Genomic DNA, 25,706 nt, shown 5'->3' with positions numbered 1-25,706 from the left:
ATTGTCTATGTATTGAGTGAGTAGCTAGGTGTGAGTGTACTTATGGAAAACGAAGATGAACCCATTAAGGATTTGTTGGGGGTTATCTTCTATATTATTAAAGCTAGATTTGTGTGTTCGTCAATGTGTAATAACTCCGGGCAATACCAGGTACTACCGCTAATATTTAATAAATAAATATTATCAAATTATTATAGACTTTCGAAATTATTTTAAACATTAAATTATAAATGATTACTTGTATGAAACATTGATACGAGAATCGCCAGTATAGGTTGAATCTCCTACTGTTAAAAGCTCCAATGAATTTTTGGCTCCATGTCGTAACCAAGAAACCTATAAGCGCCAAACAGAAAAAATAGATGACAATAATAATTATATGATATAACTTTGTGCAACAACCAAATTATCATCAATAATGCTTTACGTACATTAAGTTCTAAAACGAGAAGGACATATTTTTTTTTATTTCTTATAATAATTATATAATAAAATTATAGGAAATGATAGAAAATTATAATTATAAATTAAAGGATAATCGGCATTTAAAGTATGTCTCCAATTGAGTTGGAAAAACAATGAATATTCGTTACTTATGTTAATGTAAAATAAATATTGCATTCCTTTAAATTACTCCATTTTTAATTCTAGCAGTACAATGAAAAAATAGTATATGATTATATGAGGTCTAGTTTATATGTATTATTGGTTTATTTTCATTTTTAGTAAAAATCTTTGAAAAAATCTATAAGAGGATGATTATAATAATATATATATAATCCATTGTTTAATATTTATATTTGAATATTTCCTCCCCCCCCCTTTTTTTTTGTACAATATAAATAATTTTCTCAGAATTTAAAAATTACAGTATTATACTTCGAGAAATTTCTGTTTAAAAAATTGAAATGTACAAAAAAACCCTTATTATTGATGTTTCAAATGAGCTCCTTTGGCTTAAAAATGGTTTAAAGGTTTTTGGACAAAAACAGACATTTCGCCAAAGGTCCATTCGGGATATTTTGACGAAAAATATTGAGATTGCATAATTTATTCAATTTAAAATGAAGATGTTAAAAGGTGTTATTCATTTACTATATATACCATATAGTTAAATTTATAAGTTTTGTTTTGCAGAAAAATATTAATTTATTAATTGTACTCGTTGATCATTATATAAATACAACACAAGTAGCATGCACTTTGAATACATTCGAATACTTTACTGTTTTAGTACTTAATATAGAATAAATAATAAACAAACATAACAGAGATGTGAATGAATATTTTCGGCAGAATGTCCATTGTGGTTGTAAGAGGTTTAGTTTTATAACAATATGGGCACAAATTTTTTCTGCCAATATTTTACTCAGACGTAAAACAATTGAAACCCCACATCTTAAAAATATGGTGACTTTGTAACTTTTAAATTACATTTTCTCTGGATTAAATCATTGCATATAACATACAATTTTGTGAATTAGTTATTTTTTTTCTAAATCAAAAGTTCTGAATGACTAGATTTGATAATAAAAAACTTAATTACAAATTCGTAATTAGTGCTCTTAATAATACTACAAGTTGTTACTACATATGTTAAGTACACTTTGAATCGTTTTTCATTGAAAAAAAATAAAAATGACTTTATACATTCTAATTATAAAACAACAGTAAGTTACTTTTTTAAATTGAACACCAAATTATGTAAATTCAAATTGATTATAAATGTGGATTATCATCATATCGCATAAGAAATGAACATTTTTTAAATATTCAAAGCATTTTTTTTATTAATGTTGTTCTCGTTTCGTTAGTCATGTTATATATGTTAGTTGTTGTTTGTCTTTCTGTAAAAAGACATAAATGAATTGTCTTATTTTTTATGTATATTACATACATATGTATGTAATATGTACAATGAATACATTTATGTATATGATGAATAGTATATAAGACAGTTAGAGTGACACAATTGTACATATATTATATAAATCTACTTCTATTCAAAATATAATAGGAGTATCTTATTAAGACATATTAGGGTTAGTTTTAATTCAATGCATTTTCAAATATTTTTTTTTATATATGCTATGATTAAATTAAACAATATTTCTTAATATTAAAAATTTAGATGGAATTCACATATTTACAAGATAACCCTGTTATTCAGTGACATAGTTACTAAGACGTTTTCTACTGGAAATGGCACATATATAATTTCTCATAAAGTTTAATACCATCTAGATATAAGCAATGATTGCTTGTTTATGTTTGTGTCATATGAGGACTCATTTTTAACAACTAGCTCTTATTAAAAAAAACTACATAATATATAAAATAATAATTATGAATGTAACTTAAGATTAATTTTAGCAAGTAGCGTATGTAGGTAAAGCATGGCCACATAGCACTTAGGAGACTAAAGATCATATCATATTTAAAAAATATATCCAGCTGTTATTTTTAATATTTCATTCTTATAAATACTGAAGGTATTGAGTAGCTACCAGAGCTGAGCAAGTTCCTATCAAAAGCATACCCCTGTACTTCCGTAACAGGAAGGACATACAGATACGGAACCATCCGATAAATAACGATACAGACACACGGTACGTACTTCATCCATATTGAATCCACACCAAGTACTTATTTTCGATTAGAAACTTCGTAGGTCAGTGTTTTTATGTTGATCAATATGTTTCCCTTTATCATTCATGACTGAACCTCGTGGTGGTGGTGGTGGGGGGTGGGAGTATATTGAAGGGTACATAAAAAAAGGGTTAAATATGTCTCCTCTGATCACATCAGAAAATGGATCTACGAGTCTCTAAATTTGTACATAAACCTATTTAGTACTTCATATCTAATAAATGTAAATCTACACAAGATATTATCTAGATAATCATAAGCACCCTTAGCAAAAACAAAAGATCAAATTAATTGAATATTTACAGATATATTAACTTGTCTAAATAGCGACATAGAATTATTCTACATATTGTAGTGATTGGATGATTCCAAAAATAAATCCCAATGCCGATTCCGATGCGATTCTAGTGAAAATTACCGATACATTTTCCCATTCTTTAATATTTTAAATATTAGTTAAAAAGTATCATTTTGCTGTAAATTTCAAAGAATCACAGTTGATAAAATAAATATATACATTTATAATCAACATGATTAACAATTTAATATTGATTATCATAAACTAAAATAATATATATTTCCTTTCTGTCCAATTTTAATGGGAAATAAAAATATATAAATTTAACTTGCTACTATATCCAATAAAACTATAATTACAAATTAATATATTCTATTTATATTTACTGAAACTAAAAAACAACAACTCATAAATAATACTTCAAGCCTAATACCCTCAACTTACAATGTAGGAACATTAGCATTTGTCTAGTATCAGCAGTCAGTCTATTTTTTTAGGAGAATAGATAGAAGCACCAACACTCTACACTGAAGATTGTGGTGCACAGAAATACTTTTTTACTAGGAAGGTCATGTGTGGGAAACTTGATTGGTTAATTTTCCACCTCTCTAGAGGATTATTTTCATTTTTGATCAATCTTGATGCTTGGTATTTGTACATCTCAAACTTTATTTCTGCATTGATTTTCTCAAACTCTTGAGTTGAATATTTTTTTTTCTTTTGATTGGAAGTCTGATTTTCTTTTTCATCTTTTTGAAAATACTTTTTTCTTTAATTTCTGCAAAGCATGATAGAAGGTTATTTTTAAATTTCCCCCTTTATTGCTGTCATCATCTGTAGAGTGATTTGAAGTCATTGAGCTTGCAGAAATATCCATTTGTCGAGTATCAAGATCTTTATTCCTGGACGATTAAACATATTAAATGTTGTGTAACTTGATTTTCTAGAATTTGAAAGCTCGCCATTGGAAAATTTGCCTATGGGAGGTTTATGGCCTTTATTTTTTTTTTTTTAGAGTAGAATAGTTATGAGTTAAAAGTACTACATATATATTTTTTCTTTTGCTAGGTGTGGGAACATCATTTTTTACAAATCCCACAAAAAATTTATGCATTCAATATTTTCTTATTTCTTCATTAATATTCAATCCTAGAAATTTTTCATAAAAAAATAAAGATGTCAAAGACAATCTCACAAAAGTTTAGAACAGAGTGGGTCAGTGAGGATGTATCTAAAGACAGGATTGTTCAAATTCCTACTTGTGAAAAAAACGTCTATTGTAAATATTGCAAAACAACAATTAGAGCTAAACTCTCTCATATAAAGGATCATGCAAAAAGTTAGAAGCACGAATTGAATAGTGAACCTTTTTCTTCGTTTTTTCGAAAGTTGAAAAATTTAGAGATACATCTCGAGCAGAGGTTCAATGGTGTCTATTTATTCTCAAACATAGTTAACGTTCAGTTTGTGTTCAATTTGTTTCTTCTCAGTTTTCGAGCATTCTTATCATACATTATTTTATAAAATAATAAGACTCAAATCATAAATTCAAATTGTCGTTTTTGCATCTTGATGGATATATTTTATAATTTTTTTTTCTCCATAACTTAAAAAAGTAATAAACAGTTAAATACTGGTAATAAATAATAATACATAAGAATCGGAATTTAAACATCATTTTCCCGGTGCCGATGCCGATTCTAGAAAAAGCACCCAATTCCGATTAATCGACCCATCACTACATATTGGCATTAATAGCTTAATGAACTCCAACACTGTTTAATCTGTTTTGCTTGCATGCAGTTATTTCCAATCTTTTTTTCTCTATTAAGTATTAGGGTCCAATCAAATTAAACTTAATAAGTTTTAGTTCATGTGCGTAAGGACAATTTTTTTATTTCAATTTCCATTGTGGTAAATGGAAACCTCTGGGAATAATGGATATTTGGAGGATCGAGCAAACACATTCTTTTCCCTGGGGGTAGGCGAATGTTTTTTTGAAACTCTATAAGAAAATAAAATAAAAATTATCTGCTTCAGAAATTGATCGAATAAATGATTTTTCAAAGAAAAAATATTTTTTTTCAAAAGTTACCACTGTTTCCCAATTATAAATTTTTACCACCGATAAAAACATTCCTTTATTTGGACTTTCGGCCCTCAAGCTACGCCTCTGCAGATGGATGTATTTTACAATGATACAACATCCAGCTCTAACAAAAATTAGCTTTTTCATCACATACTGCTCAATTATTTTTTTATATCTAAAATTGGGATATGGGATTAAAAAATGCTTGATCCGTGGGCTCTAAAACACGATACATGTATTAGTAGTGATATTAATAAAAATGACGAAGATGAGAAATCATAATATATGGGTAACGCTTGTTAAAAAAAATATTATTTCATCAAGGATATAATTTTTTCAGACTTTAAATCCTGAGTATTTATAATTTAATAAGGGGATTTTAATATTTTTCGGAGCCCCTTTATTTAAAAATTTACTTCCTGTGATCTCTCAAAGACAATTTCACCTGAGAAAGTTCCCCAGTTGGAACCATGGGGACAGGGCCCCTTCAAAATAATTTGTGATATCCTTCTTTCTTTTACTTACAACTCATTTTTATTTATAATGATTACGATGAATTAAATAAAACGATGACATTCGTGAAAGTGTATTTTGTAAAGTACTTCAAATCTTATTTAAGCTCTATTTGATGAAGTGCAATTAAATACTTTGCTAATATATCGATAAATACTGGAAATAATCAATTTTTTTTAAAAGCTGTTTGGAATTAAAGTATCTATCCTAATTGAAAAAGGTCTTATTTTTAAATTAATATTTATTTTCATTTTTACTTTTAAAGTAAACAAAGCTGACCTTAACTAACCATGTGACCAATAAGTGAAATAAGGCAGAAAGTTACGTTTATTCTCGTTGGGGAGTGGGACACTGGCGCTGTAATGTATTTGTAAGTGGGAAAGGACCAAATTATAGCAAGTTGTTGTCATCAGGGGTTTACGAATGCTTTTTTTGTTGTTGTTTTTTTTTTTTTTGTGGGGGGGATTTTTATAGAAGTTTCGTTTTTTTTATTAATTGTAAATCTGACGAAGAATTTTTTTTTAATGAGGAAAAAACTTTTGAACAAAATTATAGCTAAAATTTTGACATGAAATTTTTTTTATACACGACGAAATTTTTGAATGCTATAAAATATAAAAAATACTCAAAATTTGGGGTATTCTTATAATTTTATGGTATTTTTTTTGCTTAATATGAAGCAGAAGAGTTCAGGTTTAATTTTAATTTATTAATGTCCGGGCATCACCGGGCAAACCTACTCTAGTTTAAGTTTTATTATTGATGGTACAGCTAATGTTTTGTTGAATCTACTTGAATCAATGATTTTTTTACTCGACTCAAATAGTGAGTCAATTTTAAAATTTCAATATTTAAAGCAATTCTTCTAATCTCTGAGGAGACAGAATAAGTATAAACTATGATTTTGTAACGAATCTTACAATCTCATAGTTACTTAAGAATATTAGCTCATTCTTGCTAAAGAAAAAAACATTTTTTTCTAATTTATCGCCTCGAGTTAATCCTTTCAGACTCGAGTCCTAGATTTTTAAACAAAGTCCAAGAATAATAATAAGATGTAAACACAGCAAGCCTACAACAAAAATACCTTAAAAAAGGGCTACAATACATATAATAAATCATAAGACCTTGTACAATACATGTAATTCTAAGTTAGCATTAAATGACAAATAAAACAACGTTATGTATCATTTTAATGATCTAGAAAAGAAATAAATATTATTGTATTATCAAGTTCCTCATTAAAATTCTAGTCTTTCTAACAAAACATGTGTAATGGTTCAAGAAAAATTGTACTCAGGAAAATAGCAATAGAGAAAAATTGTCAGTTATTTATTAAGCTGAAACCTCTTAGACATCTTATATTTTTTCAACCTTATTAGATGGTATCTACTTTTGCCTTCGATTGAGTTTAGTTGGAAACCAGTGAGCTGAAAATATAGGTGGGTTTTCTTTTACCAGGGGTAACCCATTCGTCTGGCATTTTTAATTATCCATTTTTGTTTTATTCTTTCTCATTAATTGAATTCTTTTTGTATTCTGATAATGGGCACCGAATGAATTCAATTTTTTTTTTATGATAAACTGACACAAATGAATAAGAAGTGAGATAGGGTATTTTTTCATATCCCTAGGAGAAATTACTATAATTCATTTTGCTAGTACTGCCTTAAAATATAATTCTCTTGGGTGTAGGACTGTCCGTGGTAAAGTAATTTTTTTTTATGCAAATTTTGATTTAAAATATGCATATAATCATCGTCTTCCATACAAAATTTCAGATTTCCATAACATTTCAATTTAGAGTTTGGTCAGAAAAAAAGTATGACGAAATAACTAAAAAACTAACACTGTTTTATATATATTTAAAAATTTATGTTCGTATACTGCTAGAAAAAAAGATGAAAAAAAAAACAATTAATATTTATGCATAGCATTGTCTAAAGCGTTTTTAAGATTTTTGTTATATTTTTATAACATTTATGAACATGGTATTAACATAAGGACCGGATACTGCATATTTTGTTTATATATCCGTTTAGCTTTAATTTTCAAAAACATGAGGGGAAAAAGATAATAAAAAGAAACATAAAATACATTAGGTAAAGGATCTGTACCGTAATCTATCATTATAAGAGACACTGATTTTAAAAAATCTCAGAGGGGTATGAGACCACTACTAAATTAATTAATGTTGCATATAAGTAAGCATAGCGTAGAAATGAATCTGCAGGATATTTATAAAAAAATTAACTTTTTTTCTTCTCTTCTTTATGTTTGAACATGTGGGATAAAATCAGGGCCAGGTCATTTTGAAATGTTAACATTCTTGAAAATATCAAATATGGAACGCACATTTTTCGAACTTCACAAGAAAAAAATTATCTCCAAAAATAGAATCTATAACCATTTAGACTATGGAGGACTAGGCATTCTCAATTTGTTTGATTTTTGGAAGTTTCTCAATAGTATTTGGATTCTTAAACTATGGTACAGGAAACATTTCTAGCAGGAATATCTCAATCATATTTTGATACAGTAAAGTAGTGGCTTTTTAGAGAACCCACAGTATGTCTCTCAAAAATATTATCAATATTGTTAAGATTTTTAGCTAGAATAAAATGTTTTTTTGATGGATCTAGAAGCATTCCGGAGAAATAAGAACTTTCATTGAAATAGGAGATGCCGATGAAGGAAAGTTTAAATAAAATGAACATACTAACCAACTGCTCCGATATTGCAGGAGATGTCATATTGTTTAAGTCCTTGATCAATCAATTTGTCTTTAAACGCTTATCTTCGATTTTCGGCTCTTATATGAACTTCCAAAGACCAATTGTGCCTTTTTGGTTGAGAATTTCATCAATTTCAACAGCCTTCCTACAAAGGTATTATACAACTCATTGAAAAGTGACATGGTAAGACACTTGGAAGGATCGACTTTCTGACAACCAGTAAAAACGCTAAAATTGACGCCATGAACACCAAGGCACAGTATATTTTAAATAAGCTAAGGACTATGATTTAAATAGAATCATTCCTATTTTAATTTTGTACTCGAGTATTTTAAATTGCATTTAATTTGAAATATTAATTTAATATCGCTTTTAAATTTATACCTGACATGATATATTTGATGTGATTTCGCTCTTTTTGTTTTTAATATTTTTAATTACATAAAGAATATAACCTAATAAAGGCCGAGAAAAAAAAAGTTCCATTTATGTATAAAAATTGAGGGAAATTTTACTGCCCAATTCCAGATTTAGACGTGGAAGCTATTATTCAATGCTCCTTATATGAATTGAGGAGCTATTTAAGACATTTTAGAAAATACTTATGTTAATTGTCCTGAGGAAACTGGTTTCTATTAACTATGAAGATACTTATTGACAGATGCTCTAACATTGTAGTGTCCGTAGCAGTTGAACACTTTTTACAATTCTATCTTATACCTATGATTTCGCGAAATTAAAGTATTAGTTGGAGAAAATGATAATATTTTTTGTAGTTTGCTGAGTATAGATTATTTCAAAATTAGTTCCATTATAAATATATCCTTTGTTAGATATTTAAAGTCAACCTCCTCGCATCTAGCACTCTAATCTAGTTTCAACTGCTTCACTGGTTAAAAAAATTACTTGATCTCATCGAGAGACATAACATATCGGTGAAGAAAATAATGTCTCCGATGATATGGGGAGGTCTAGGAATGACTAGTTTTTGAGACATATAGAAAGCTGTGTTAGCCGAGTGGTTGGTAAAATCCTTAAAAAGAAAGGACTTATGGATCCACTTTGTCATAGACAACACCTTAAATCAAGAGCACTGTCGTTAAAGCATGAATTCGATTTTGCAAAAACTAAGTAAAGTTTGTTGTATTAATAAACTTATTGCTAATGAAACGAAATGTTCCATTTTCTTGAACTATCCTGCGGCATAAATGCACCTCTAGTTGATACATTTCTTCGCTTCTGAGAAATAGTGTGAAAGTTTTTGGAGACCAGAAAGGATTTGATCTAAATCTTCTGACTACATTGACTTTTAAAAGGTTTATGTGGTTGCGGAGGAAAAATAGATTCAAACTACCTTACTTAAATTATATACTATTCAGGAGTGAGGTAAAAATATAAGTGTTAAATAGATTAGAAAATTATGGTTACACTCGTCATTAGATGTGGTAAAGTCGGTATTAAATCGCAGAAACAATGGTGAATCCGCTCATCATGCTTGTATGGGATACACAAATCATCTCCTTACACCATCTGAGAAATGGTTCGCGTATCGAGTAGTCACTGGAACACTGGACACCTATCAAATAACCCTTATTACTATATCTGCAGTTCAAACAGAGAGACAGCTTCACAACTTCTGTGCGAGTGCCCAGTTTTAAAACTTGTTTACTCTTCTCTTGGAGAGCTGGTAAAAGAATGCTTCGGAAACTCAGCAGGCAGATATGATTTTTTCACACTAGTTTCCAACTACAAAATATATCATCGTATGATTGTGAAAATTCAATTCTGCATCTAAGCCATAAAGGCATCCATCTCCAAGCTTGACAGCGGGCATGATGAATATTTTAAGAAGCTATATTGGCATGTTAAATACAATTAAGTTTAGGTCTTGAATATTTATACAAATATTTGTGCTTTTGATATGTTTTTATTGCCCTATTGTAGCATTCTGTACAATGTTTCTGGTATTTAAAAATATCTAAAATAAATTATTGTTATGAAAAATAACAATAAAATAACAATATTATTCTTTCTAAAAGATTCCTTCCTAATATCTTCATACAGGGTAAAAATTAGAAATACAGCCAACATACAAAAGTATGTAGCAAACATATTGAAGATTTTTGCTTTCAGGAAGGAAAATATGATTCCTATGTACACTGAGGCCATAAAAATTAAAAAAGAGAAAAATAAAAGCCTACCTATTTCCTTCATCTTATAATTCTAAAAGAATCTCTAAACAAAGACCTACAACTAATCTTCTTTAACACAAAGGTAGGTATTATTTCATTTTGGAATTGTATTAAAATTCGTGATATTCCTTTTAGATCAAGAAATGAGACTAAATGAGCTAGATTATAAGTTAATTGACAGAAAAGGATGAAAATTTAAAAGACTTGAAATAAAAACTTGATCGTCCATGTTTACCTAAGAACATCGAAGAAGTATGAGAATATAATGTAGCCTCTTTTATAAAATTTTGATTGTTAATAACTACCCAAAAAGTATAACCATAAATGAGAATGTGAACTTTTCTTGAAAGTTGAAAAATGTCAATATCTTCTAAGAAAATTGTTTACATAATATGGCCTAAACAAAAATTGTGCATGTTTTCAGTGTGAACAATATTATATCCTTCTTAAACAACTACGAGGAAGATGAGAAACCTTAATTAATTTTGGAAAACGTGATAACCATGTTGGATAAAGTTAGCAAACAAAGAAATCATACTGAATTTATTAAAGAGCTAGCTACTTCTTCGTTCTAAAGCGCCACAGGAAAGGGAGTATTCTAATAAAGCAAACTACAGGCCTGACACTATATCGGTAAATAATTTCATATAGTTTTTTTTACAGTTTTTCTTTATTTATATCTTTCAGGGTGACAAATAACACTCAATCTCTTTCCCCCCTCCCCCAATCATAAAATATCTTTTTTAAAAGTACTCATTAACATATATACATTTACAACTTATTACGAAATATATATAAAAGAGGAGACGAAAAAAAAAAAAAGAAGAGCTCTAGAATGTTCTTAATCTCTTCTCTCTCCATATCAATCTTCTCTCCTCTCGGCCAACCTTGTCTAACTGAACTCGTTTAGTGCAGACAAAGCTAAACGGGTCGTAGGAAAAGCATTATGATACTGTGCTACAGATAACAAACATAGTAATTTAATTACAACTTTCGAGGCCACTTACTCGAGATCACTAGCTACTTCAAAACTATACTAGAGATCATGATTCGACAGCTTCCTACCCTATTAGGGATCCACACTAATTTCTTGTATTTTACACTTAAGGGCGTTGCAATCCCTGAAATTATGTGTTATTGTCTTTTTTTATTACAATCCTTACAGATTGCCCGATCGTCCTTGAAGAGGCCCTAACTGCCGATTTGGCAACTTTGAAGGGGTCCCCGTCTTTTTCCTTTTTGGATTGAATGAGTATTGCTAGAGTTGTTTCTTCAGCATCACCAATAGAGGATGAACCCCACTTACATATAACACATCTTCCACTGTCACTAACACCAAAAAAATTATTCTTCACTTTTTTAGTTAGATATATGGTAATCAGGTCATTTCCTCCGATTGGGGTCCCTAAGCCTATAGCTAGCCAGTATAATTTCATATGGCTTTGTAAATTTGCCATCTGAATAACGTATAAAAAGACTAACAATGGAAACAGAAATCGATAATTTAACTTTGAATTATTAGAAGTATATGATATCTTCAATTGATGCAAAATACAACAGGATTTTAATGATTATTTCGGAAGTATATTCTGTTCAGAGTCGAATTTGATAGTGAAAAACTTCATATACACTAAAACAATATGGTGCTTTATGGTGAAAAGTGTATCAGGTAGTTATAACGATGTAGTTTATGTGGTTCCACTCCCAAGGATTGACTCTGAGGTTATAAATCATAATTTTTTTCAAGGCCTAAAACTAATTACTGACGTTGAACTCAAACATGTGACAATGTTTGGAGATGGAGATGCATTTAATCGTAATTTTTACGAACATATTAGGAAATATCATTATTTCTTAGTATATTGAAAATCCGTTCTCTATTTCTGAAAAAAAAAAAAAAAATCTCCGTTATTTGAAACACTTCTTATTTTTAATAACTATTTTATAACAATCTGATAAACAGAAAACATTTCATTTGAGAACCATGGTGAACAATTGGAAGGAGCTATCATTATGTTGTTACAATTTATCAGAAAAAATGGGATCAAGAATTAATGTGGGCATCCGTTCAATCATGAAGTATTATTTCCACAACCACTTGAAAATACCAAAGGGTATTGTTTAAATTTTTCCATGACTCTACAATGCAGGCTTGGAAACATTACAAGAAGAATACTGAATCCTGTAGAAGCTATTTGGAAAGTGGCACGCTCATTCGAAAACTTTGGAATTTACTTAATGTAAATTCCTTGAATTATTCAAATAACTCCTAAAATTGATATCATATTTCAACAGTTGGCCCAAATCATAGAACAAAAACTCTAGTTGCAACAAAATACTTTCTTCTGAAACATTTTTGACATATAACATATAGAAGACTGGCTGAATATCGGCTTATTTATTAGATGAAAAAGAATGCAAAGTATACTTTCCCATAGAAATTCAATTCTGACTAGTGATGTGCCACGATCAAAACTCGTAAATTGCTACCCGAATTTGATGAAGTAAGTAAAAAAATAGCGTAAAAAACTCGGTTCATAGACATAAAAAGCCGGGTTTTTTTTTACTCAGAACTCGTAAAAAGCTTGGAATCCGCCAAAAACTTTTTACTCGTAAAGTCTTTAAATTCTCTGTTTTTCTTTTTCGAGTCCGTTATAACATGTTAATCTTCCTAGACTGACTTCCTTTCTCTTGAAATTTATAATTTATTTTTTCCCACTAGCAACAGTATCTAGAAAAATGTTGGCTTTAGTGCAATGAGTGCTCTTAATCCCAGTTCGTTTGAAAAGCACTCTTTGTTTGATTTTTTTATAAACTTGGCTGCATTAATATAGATTAATGAATATTTCTAAATGCATGGGGAAGGGGCCACTATTAAACATAAATTTGAATTGTCAAATTTGATTTTCAACCTACTGACTATTAATTCTTTCGCATATCCCTTAAGATCTAAGCTTAAATATATTCCTCATTCCTCTAGCATTTGCAGCATTTCAGTACTAGATATTATCTTAGTAACTATCATCATCTTTGTTTAAATAGTAATTACTTCTTGAAGTGAATTTATTCGTATACATTTGAATATGTATTCATAGTCGATAAATATTTTGTTGTGAAGACAAATAATTAATGTCTTGTGTTCAGGCCGTGAATAATGAAAAATTGGTCATTAAAATTTTTAATGGTGAAATTGGTGACCTATGTGACTCTAATCGCCATGTCCATCATTGCGAATCTCTAATTGAACATGAAAATTGTGAAATAATTGTGCATCTCTTATACCAGTGATTCCAAGTTTTAACTCCAATTCTGGAAATCATTCCTATCCATCTACCCATACTCGATCCAGTAAGAAAATGGGAGAGGGTAAAAATAGCATTGTATAGACTTTTTTACCAGATCTAAGAAGAATAAAAATATTGGATTTGCAGTCTATGCAGCAAAAATATAAAAGTTACTTGTGGCAACAACACGACCTCAATGAAACGCCATTTGGAAAACATGGCTTTGAATTATTTTATCAAAAATAATACCACCTCACAACCATCAGTTTATGATTATGTTCAGATTTTTTTTTTTGCCTGTCTCTCGAAAATAAATGCTTGATCGAAAGGCAGCTATGATTCCGATCACGGATCTAAAAAATGTATCGTTTGTAGAAGGGAAAAGATTTAGAGAATACAGCTATGCACTTAACCCAAATTATGATCCTCCGTCTCGCAAAAGGGTGACTGAATATCTTCTCCCTAAGATATATGAATCTACTGAATAATCCCTCTTTTTTTTGCATTGAGGACATATATTTGGTCTAGCGTTAATACTACGGCATTCATCTCTATCACGGCTAATTTTCTAAATAACTCCATTAATCTAGTACAAAAGTGTATTTCTTGTAAGTCCTTTTTTGGATCTCATAGTGGTGCCAATATTGTTGAGCTTTTGAATAACAAAACTATGGAGTTTGGACTAATCAACAAAGTTGTGAGTATACTACTTATCATGTCCGAATATTTCTTGGGGAGTACGTGAATCAGGTTTGAATACAGCATGGATCGGTTGCTTCGCACATAGTTGGAATTTGGTTGTGGACAACGCAATCGAGAATAACAAAGAATTGATTTATTTTAGAAAAAAGATAGCAAAATTTGTAACCAAAATCATTTTCATAAACTATATATGTAAATTTATTTTTTATTGATATATTTGATGGTCTGGTACGTAATGCCCTGTGTAAAGGGAATTATTAAATTAAATTAAGTTCCGATCGGTAGACGCAGTGTCAGAACATCAGATGTTTAAATTTTGTACAAAGTTAAATGTATAATTATATCCATTAGATCAGTGGTTTTCTAACTTTTTTTCTCGCGACCCAGTGGAGGAAAAATACTTAACCTCGTCACCCAAAACAATGATGATAATCTTCCGACTAGTTTTAATAAAATCACATTAAAAACTGGGTAATTAATACAAGCTAGCTTTAACCGCTCCACTTTAAGTAGTAATTAAAACTAGACTTTGACATAACTTGTATAACCTTTTTAAATTCAATAAAAAAAAATTAAAATTACTTAACAAATCTTCCATAAAGTCATCTTGCCACATATACCTCACATAAATTAAAAGTGTTGCAGAATTTGAAACATCAGTACTCTCGTCAAGTTGGATAGCAAAATCTCCGGATTACTGTAACCAAATGCTCTGCAATGTCACATATTCGCCAAGACATTGTGTTGTTACTGAGAGGAATGTTTCTCTTTTTTTCTGCAGACCTGTCATCGAAAATGGTACGCACCATATCTAGAGATGCTGGAATAATAAATTTTTCCGCCACTGTATGATAGATTTTCTCTTAAGCCACACGGAATGCAACCAAATATGAAGCCAGTTGTGCCTTGTCATTCAAGATAGTCAGCAATTAAGAAGTGGAGCTGATAACTTTAACTCACGTTGCTTCCGTTGAAAATACTCGATAGGATTATCCACGAGTTCCCAGTGTTTTGTTTCAAAATGTCTTTTTAGTTTTGATGGTTTCAAACTATCGTTAGCAAGCAACTCGCTGCACACAACACACTGGGGTGTATGATCCTGATTAGCGCAATTTATGAAACCAAATTTGAAAAAGGAATAATTATACCATTGCGTTCATGAATTATTTTTCTTTTTACTTGGTGATCACGTGTAGTGCATCAGGCGTAAGATAAAACACTGCAAACAAATAAGTCTTACGGGAAATAAGTTATTCGTCCCACATTAATATTATTGTGTAATATTATTTTAAAACTAACGAAAAACATTTTTATATTTTAAATTTGCTAATCTGCATTAATCCCTCTTAAATTTAGTTAAAACATTCTATAAATAAATATAATAATATATTTTTTATTTTTAAGTTAAACGAACTTTTGAATTGTACATTAATTATTTTATTAGGTTTATTTATTTAGATTATTTTTAATTCGTGAAAAATTTATCTTAGACAAATGATTAAGAATATACCTTCAAAAAAAACAAAAAAACAAATTGCTAAATAAATCTATATAAAAAAATGTAATAATTATGTGCATATAATTTTTTTAAATCAATTTTCCCTTTTTATGGAGGAATATGTAAATAAGATATATTAGCCGTCTAAAAGCTTTTATTTCTTTCTACGTATTATCATATGCATTCAAATTAATAAAAGCATCAGCAGTACCACTAAAAACATATTTCTTTATAAGTTATAACCCGACTATAGAAAAATATTAATGTGTATATTATATAAACTCTTGAATTACGCTATGACGACGATTTAAATAAGTTAAACTAATATTGAAGTTAATATTGGAAAATAAATTACGAAAACAATTTTTGAATTACAAGTTTCAATAATTCTTATAAAATATTATTTTTTTGTCAGACAAGTTTTTTAGCGACCAAAAGTGTTAGGGTAAGGAACAAGTATTCGGGTAAGGAACTAGTATTCGGATAAGTAACGAGTATGCAGAAGAATACCGAGTATTCAAGGGAGCAACAAGTATAGCTCCAGATTCCTCAAGTTGTTTTTTTTAGAAACTCGAAAATACTCATGCAGCAAAATTCAGCTCGAAATGAAAGATCAGATGAAAATGAAAATCATCAATAGTCCATTTTTGAATTAAGTCAATAGAATTTGACTTGTAAGATCAAGTGAGATATTAGTAATATTTTAATAATTATTTAAGGTAATTTCTTCATAAATGCTTAATTTATTTAAAAAAATATTATATTTTAGATATAAATAGCCAGTTACATTCAGAAAACAGCCAAAATATAATTAATCAGGTAGAAAAAACAAACACAATAAATAATATAATATTTTTGTATTTAGTTTGGTTTGTAATTGGTTTTGCAATGTTTCTTAATTTATTATTTAATAATAATATGTATTACAATTATATCCTTCCTAAATATTCAGTTAGTAAATAAATACTACTTGTATCATTAAATGTTTCCCAAAATTTATTAAGTTAATAATGATTTTATTAAGACATCTTGAAAAACGTGATTACCGATACATTTTAGTCAACTTCATCAAGAACAGCATGTACATAGAGTACATATCAGGAGTACTTTTTTAAAATAATTATACCTGATAATATCAACAACTATTTCTCAAAATGTCCTCCTTTTGTAATGGCATTTAGTCTGGGCCTAAAGATCTTTTAACACACGGAGGACGTAGCCCAACGGAGGTTTTCAGTGAATTAACATTGGGGGTCTTTGCATGCTGTGTGCTCTCCACAAAGCCCCATAATCAAGTGGAGAGTATTCCAGTGATGAAGAGGCCACGAGTTTGGAGGCCAGAAATTAGTGAGATTTCCTAACTTCATCCAGGCTTGAGTTGTTATGAGGTCTGAGTCTTGTTTTGCCTACATTAATCCCCTTTGAGGTAGTTAGCATCCAACCAGGGCTTCACAACCTCTTTCATTACCTCCTGACTGGCAAGACTTGAATAACAAAGGTCACGCCGTTCAAGAAGTCTTCAATGACAATCTTATTGTGTCATCCACTTCCAATCTTCCTGGAGAGGCCCAACAAAGAAGTTCACAATGTCTTTACAGAGTGATGGACGTAGAGAAAATCTACAAACCCTTAACTTTTTCCCTCCATTTTTGTTGTTTGTAGAAGTATCGCAATCAATAAATACAACGTATGAAAGCTGATACATTTCAAAACAATTTATTGATAATAATCTAACATCGATTAAAAGTAACAATGGTTTTATTGAGCTCCAATTGGCGTGGTACTATTTGCTACCGCACACTGTATATACTTTATACGTAACAAAAAATGCATATGTCAGTCTCGTTGAACATTGTTCGTGTACATATTTATTATCAGAATAGAGCTTTATTATTTTGTAGTTAAAATTTGTAATAAGTTTAAAAAAATACTAGTCTACATGGGACTAGATATCTAAAAAAACTTTCTTTTAAAAGTAGTACTTTCTCTTTTTCTCTACTATTCCCCAGTTATGGTATGTCACGAGTCTATATATCACAAATGTTACCAATTGTCAAAATACGAACTAGTATACAAATTTATTTATCTGTGATCCTTATCCGACGGTCTTTTTTCTGCAATATAAAAAATCAACTTTGAAATTTAAAAAATAAATTTAAACCCCAAGAGATCCGATAAACTTAGTATTTTGATTTCTATAAATTGTATAATGATTAAGTCATGATTGATGTTTGTCTTTTGTCTCTGTCTTTATTTAGGAGCTATAGGAGCTAATCATTCCTTCATAAAAATAATCTTAATTTTCGTTAGAGGAAATGTTGGTCACTATCCTCAAAGCTCCTCGAAACGATTATAATTCAAAGAACTTTATTTAAGTTATTTATCCGTCACTATGTGTCCAGGATTGTATTCCTATTCCCTCGAAAAATTCGATTCAAAACGATAAGAGCTCTTTGTTATCTTTGTGAGTCAGTTCTTGGTCGCAAAAGATACAGATTCCGAGGGCTGAATTTATTTGAAATTACCATTTAAATTAGTTTAAGAACCAGTCAAAACTCATCTAGGAACTCATTCCGAAGAAACAGGAAAACTTGGGTAAAGAGGTGAATAGGTGTTTTCTGCTTGAAAAAATGAATGTTTGAATACATATGACAGATTCCCAAATAAACATTTTCGTTTAAATGAGAGCTTTGATTTGTAATTTAATAAAGTAGGAATTAGATTACTTTAGCCGCAGTCCAATTAAGAGGTTTGATAGCATTGATCCACAACTTCCTTCTATTTATGTAAATTAGAATTCTGTAAATATTTTCGTGGTAGAAAAGCCTGGAAATTTTTTATCTGCAACTGTTTTATTTTTACAATACAACGCACAACACATTTGACATTAACATTACAAAAATATATTTCAATTATTAACTAATTAGAATAAATAATTCAATCCACGTCACAAAATAGTAAAATAAAACCCGTCTCCATGACCTTCTAAATAGGTAATATGTCAGCTTATAATTTTAAGCCAATCAGCAACGAGAAGGAAACTAACTTCTACTGATTGTCCACTCTTTACCTAGAGTCCTTGGTGGTTTTTTATGAATAGCATTAGTTGTGATGGACATTTCTCAAATCTCAAGTTTTACACTCATGAATTATGTAAAGGTATTTACTATCATCGATTGAAAAACCTTATGCATCACAAAGTCGAATTTTCTTGTATTTTGATACAGTAAACTTGTTCAAAAACTTTCACAACTTTCTAAACAAGAAAACTTTTGCATTTCCACCATTCATTCTAAAACATTATCAAACCAAAGAATGTATTACTGCAAATGTTGATCATATTTTTCAACTGCATGACAAGGAACTTGACCTCCCCATAAAGGTTGCACATCAACTCAACAACAAAGTTATGTCTCAATTAATCGAAAAAGTCAAAGATAATTTAGCTGAGCGTTTTTTTAGTTTGTTAACAATCTCTGGAGTAAACCAATATGAAAAAGATTATCCAGAATGGAATTGCTTTAAGATATTCTTAGAAATTATCAACAAATTTTGGAGAGTAACTTTAGTTAAATATCTAAAGTCTGGAATTATGGAAAGAAAAGATGAAGGAAAACCTATTTCAATCAATCAAAGACATAATTTAGAGTTTTTGAAAGACTTTTTAAGCTGGCTATTATCGTGGCAAGCTTTACCAATATGTCAAAAGAATGGTATAACTAAAGAGATCTTTGTTACTGTCATTCAAACAATAATTACCCTCATGAAAATTAGCGAATATCTTCTGGACGTGAAAAATCTATCGTACATTTGTCTTGATAATATAACGTCGGATCCAATTGAACGTCATTTTGGGCAATATTGGCAACTATTTGGTGCAAATTAGTTTTTGAGCTGCCTTCAATTTCTTGAAGTAGAAAAAAAAGGTTAAATGGGCTAGTAAAGTCTTTTCCGATGCTTTTGACATTTTTTAAAACCTCAAATTTCATATTACACCAGCATCAGGCATATTTTTTACATTTTGTTTCTGGTTATATAGCATCATCAATTATGAAAGTACTTAAAATAAACAATTGTGATTGTTCCAGCTTTTAAATCTCGAAAAAACCAACAACTTTCGATAGTGATTTTTCTGGAGAAAATAGAGATTGAATAGAAAATTTTCCAAAAACTTTTGATGGACGAGGCCTTAAAAGAACATCTGATTTGTTGCACTTGATAACATAAAATGCTAATCAGTTATGTAAATTAATTTATTTTTCAGACATTATCTGTCAAATATTGTCAAAATCTTGAAATTCAAGGCGTTGTCTTACTGAATTGTTAATTAATTTGGTCCAAAGTGGAACTACATGTATTCCCGTTAATTTAAAATCTAAAAAAAAAATTAAAGTTTTCTCGATTTTATACAAGTAGCTTTCAAATTCTTTAACTTTTGTAGTAAAAACTATGCCAATGAAGAAAATAAAAAATTCATAAGGCCCAATAAAGAAACACTTTATTTAATCCAGCAAATAGAAAAATAGCCCAGTTGGCTTCTAAATGTTAAATATTATTATGTTCCATATAAACAAATTGTTATTTTAAGAATTTTATATTTTTATAGATTATTTTATGTTGTAAAATATCAAAAATTCCATATTTTATGTATGCTTAGTTTAAATATATGGTTAAGGTTAATGAAGTTAGTAAAGTTTTTCATTAATATTATTATTTCAGTAATATTAAAGAAACATTTATCTAAACTTGAATAGCGTTATAAAAACAGAGTTTGTATGTAACATCTAAAAAAATTGGACTCCATATAGATGTGTAAAATTTTTATTGCTACCATAAAATTGTCAATGTATAAAAGATTTCGTAAATACAAAATCAGTGATAAGTCCCCTTTCTATAGTCCAAAAATAAGAGAATAAGTCTCTAAATTCCGCTTACAATGACGCAAGGCATAAATTGAACTTACATAAAAGCTATTTAAATTTAAGTTGTTATTTGTATCCCATTGATATGCTTGTCATTTCTTTCTTTAGAGTATCTTTAAATTAGATTAGCTATTTAAAAATGACTACTTTGTACCATATAACTTGATTTAATGAAACCCCATACATTAGCCTATATTCCAATAGTAATGTATATGTAGTTGTAAAAAAATTTGAAATCCCAAATTACTTTTTTTCTTCCTTTCATAGTGGATGGAATGATTAATAAGAATGGTGTTATTGCTATCAATAATTGAAATGGAATATTTATTTCGTATAATATTACTATCAGGTATTTTCTGTAATATTTTTTTATTACATCTTTATTTCAACTTTTAGGTTTTTAAAGTCTTTTAATAACATGGGTGACCACAAAATTTGCACCAATGAGTTAAAACCAAGGATGAAATGTATCTTTGACTGCATAATCTAAATCTGATTTCCGTTTTTCTCCAATGCATTATATTTCGAAAATTCTGGAATTATAGTAATTCGAGACTATTATTGTTCACCATTAAGATAATCCACAAATTAAATATACGGTAAATAAAACTTGTGTAAAAATGTTTCTTTTTTTTTCTGAAAAAAAAGTGTTTATTGATTTTGTATATTTTTCGATATATTTTTTATGGGTGAAATATTATAAAAACTCATAACCCAAAGCCAATTCACTATTTTTTTATATGACTTCTAGAGTATAAGGAATTTTTTTCTTATATTATTCATTTGACTTCCTACTGACTTTGCAGAGGCAGTCACAGGTGCGTCTGCAGAGGAATTCTCTCTGTGTAGCTTTGGATTTTTGAAATTTTTTCAAAAAGTTTAAGAATTGAAATTGAATGAATAATTTTTTTTTTCTAAAAATCTAAAAATGAAATTTAATGTGAATAGCTATAGGTTTTTGATATTTTTTCAAAAAAGGTAATTTTTGGATTTAAAAAAAAATAATGCAACAACCATGTAATATATATGAAAGGAGAGAAGGTATTTAACATTTTTTGGAGAACCTGGAGGATCATGGTATTTTTGTTCCAGGAAGAGTTTTATCTAACTATAATCTCAAGGCCATATGTTTCTTGAGTGATTGGAATAGGAAGTTATATATAACAAATATAAACAATCATGTTTGGATCAAGGATAAAATAAATATTGCAGTAGATAAACATACATTCGTCATTGGAAATCTGTATCCAGAATTGGGTATAATGTGAAGGTGCACAATATTTGGTATAATCATTCAAAAGAATTGGCCTTGTAGTTCAGAGAATCTCTACAAACTAACCCTTTGGTTGATTGGACATTGAATATCAATGAAAGTATTTAGGAGTACTTTCACCATGTCCAAACTGTACGTAGAGATTACAATTCGAGGGTTGAGTACGAAAAAAATTATCATGAATCTGTTACACTATTAACTATTGACTTTTTTAAAGCTAAATCAATTTCTTATACGTCAAAACTCATTTTATTTATCTTGATAAAGTTAATTTCTTTGCTATTGAGAATGAAAGATTAGGAAATTCCAATACATATATATATATTTGTTTGATGAAACTGAACAGGTACATACGTTCTCAGTCTTTATAATCTTATTTTACATAAAATATTAATAGGAAACTTGTAAGAAAGGGTGAAATTGTGTAGCATCTCTCTTATACCATGAACTACTGAGTATAAATCCAATTGTAGGTCTTGAAGTTGAATGTGATAATTGTGGGTAATAAAGTTTTAATAGGTTTTTAAGTTTTTCCACTTTCCCCATTTGATTTTCCTTTAAAGAAGCAAGAATACAAGTTACATTATAATACCGTTGTTGGATTCATTATTATTTGTGGTGCATTTGATGAAATTTATTTTCAATTTCTTGCTAAAAATCATTCAAAGTTTTATCTAGACCGAAGCTTCGGTATCATTTCAAAATCATACTATAATCAGCAAAAAATTGATTGTGTTGAAGATTCAGTGGAAATAGTCGAAAACGCATCTACTAAATTTAGTGTGATATCTTCCAAGAAGAGCGGATGGCTACTAATTCAGTGGTATAACATGAAGACATTTAAAAATATCACACAATTACCTTCACATCTTCTTTTCCTGGAGTTGTACATGTTAAAAAATGGTCCAATAGTACACAAGCTATTCCTATAAATTTATTAAAACCTGGAATTCCGTACTCTCATTTGCATATATCTATTCCTCGAAAATATATTTTGACAAAAAATAAATTACCGGAGGAAAGAATGAAATATCTAATAAAAAATGTTGTTACTTTGGTTTATTGTAATGAAAAAAAAAAATTCTTAAAGTCAATAAAAAACGAATTGAACTTTTCGAACATAGAACTAATTAATATTCCGTCTCCTCAAGATAACGATTTTGAGTTTCCATCTACTTCTCAAAATAAAGATTTCGTTCCCCCCGGCAACTTCTTTTCCTACACCATCTATCAATTTAACCGAAGACACTCAATCCAATTTATCTTTTACAAGATACTTCCTCATCATCTATGAGTAATTTATTAGAAGGTGTAATTCATCATTTTCCGTTGCTTCATATTTAAATTTGAATCTACTTGTTTTGTATTATAAGGCACATCATGTAACTTTGATAGCACAAATACAGATTTATCTACATCTTTTGATCCAGATCGAGAACTTTCAGATGAATCAGAAAATGATGTGTTTAAATCCCAAGGAATAAAAAAGAATTTGATGGATCTAATTTGTACATTAAATATTTGAAAAAGGAGATTTTAAAAAATGTGGACATTGCAAACATTGCATAAAAAAATAAAAATGTGCAAGAAATTTATTTGTACAAAGTAAAAGTCACAATCTATAATCTAAGTACATAGAAATATTATCTGCAAAGTGGAGATAATATTTTTTAAATACTGCAAGGATTGGTGGGAATGAGTTACCTGCACCGGAATGTATTAGCAATATGGATGTTTTATGATATAAGGAATGTTAAACAGACATGTGAACTTATGCGTCAAGTTATCTAGTGAACCCTTACTATGTAATGGGATATTATCGTTGATGCTCAGAGAAGCATCTCTGCAAGAATATAAACTTGACCGAAAATTAATTTTTTTGGGAATTTAAGAAAAAAATTTAATTTAAAGCATTAAATTTTCTAGTATTTTCTAGATTTTTTTGTCTTTTGGGGTATTACAAATTTTCTAATACCTCCATTAGGAAATTTGTAATCAGGAATTAGACGATTATTCTTGTTTGAGGGTTTTTTTGTTGTCTACCTCCTGCATTCACAATAATTGGTTATGAATACGAACCCATTATAATAGAATATGTTTATGCTATACTCGTATAATTAATTGTAGTTGTTAATAAACCAAATATTGATTTTTCTTTATTATTAAATTTATAAATAATTTTGTTTAATGTTAATATATTATCTATATTGAGATATAATTGAATAATTTTATTGTGTATTATAGTCTAGATAAATTTAATTCATATGCAAAAAAAAGTCGGGAAAATTTGAACAAACAATCCCTATTTCTTACATTCTATTCCATAATAAATATTTTTGTAAATCGAAATCCAACGTGACCACTATTTACTGTTAAAATAGAGACTAAATACTTTACTAACTAATTGATAACAATAAAATAATAATCTTAATTTATGAATTTAATAAGGAATATAATATTGTATAAAAATAAATATCGTATGAACTGAACTAAAAGTACATCTTAATCTATAAGATTGATATTTTTTTAATTTCAAATTATAAGATTATAATCTCTTTACTATAATCTTCTTATATTTTCCCAATCTTTCATCAATATGATCCTCCTATTTAACTAATATATACTGTAATGGTAGGATACCAGTTTCATTAACATGTGGTAAGTCATAAAATTGGTATTTAAAAAAAAGTAAGACATTAAACCACTATTCATTTGTAAGATATGTAGAGGAAAAAAAATCCTTTTTTGAACCTCCGAAATTTACCATTAGTTGAAATTAATACCTGATTAGGATCCCGTTATTTAAGTAACAAAGCAATTCATCAAATATTAAAAAAAAATTATTTTAAACTATCAATTTACAAATTTATAAATAACCAATGGAAGACTAAAATTATTTATGAATTGAACTCGGAAAGCTAAATTATATTTTAGAAGTAGATCATTACTATATATAAATACAATAACATGTTTTGAAAAATACACATTATAAAGTTATTATTTTTCTGAATTCAATAGGAACAGTTTCAAATCTTGGGCCAAAACACTTTGGCACTTTATTGGAATTCCGTTATTATTACAATTTTTATCAGAGATAAAATAAGAATATTTGTGTTTCATAATCCATTAAGAGAGGATTACATTAGATATATTTTTCTTGTATTACAGGATATTATTTTAAGTTAAAATCATAGTATCCTGGAAGATAAAGTAGAATGCAAATATTATTAGTCTAAATAATTTAGGCGACTTGAAAAATAATGTGACTCAATAAACACTCTTTGAGTGCGTGTCAAAAGCTCAATAGTATTCAACAGAAGTGGGGAAAACCCTTTATAATGTTAGTCCAAGTCCTTGAATACCTTAATCAAATTTATTTTGAGAACAAATCAAGTCCATAAGTATAATATAGGGTTCATAGAGTTGAGACTTTTCGTGAGTTCAGTATAAACTAGCTTTCGAGTAGCTTGTCTTAGCTATCGAGTCCAAATCAAGTCTCGAGTCTTTGATTGTGAGATCAAGTCAGTCGCAAGTCTTCAAAATATGGAATC

At 28.9% G+C, this 25,706-nt stretch overlaps 1 protein-coding gene across 10 annotated transcripts in view; it reads right to left on the bottom strand.

Annotated features, from left to right (window-relative positions):
* The window catches only part of LOC121114803 (zwei Ig domain protein zig-8), a 221,319-nt gene that overhangs the window by 82,629 nt on the left and 112,984 nt on the right, over window positions 1-25,706 (bottom strand). For all 10 annotated transcript variants that reach the window (XM_040708880.2, XM_040708879.2, XM_040708878.2 and 7 more), the window contains one exon: window positions 239-336. In XM_040708880.2, the coding sequence (XP_040564814.1) occupies window positions 239-336 (98 nt within the window). The remainder of the gene's footprint in view (window positions 1-238; window positions 337-25,706) is intronic.

Source organism: Lepeophtheirus salmonis, chromosome 3 (genome assembly GCF_016086655.4).
Source record: "Lepeophtheirus salmonis chromosome 3, UVic_Lsal_1.4, whole genome shotgun sequence".
NCBI lineage: Eukaryota > Metazoa > Arthropoda > Copepoda > Siphonostomatoida > Caligidae > Lepeophtheirus > Lepeophtheirus salmonis.
Note: the sequence above shows the minus strand (reverse complement) of the source record. Positions and strands in the feature narration are given on the sequence as shown.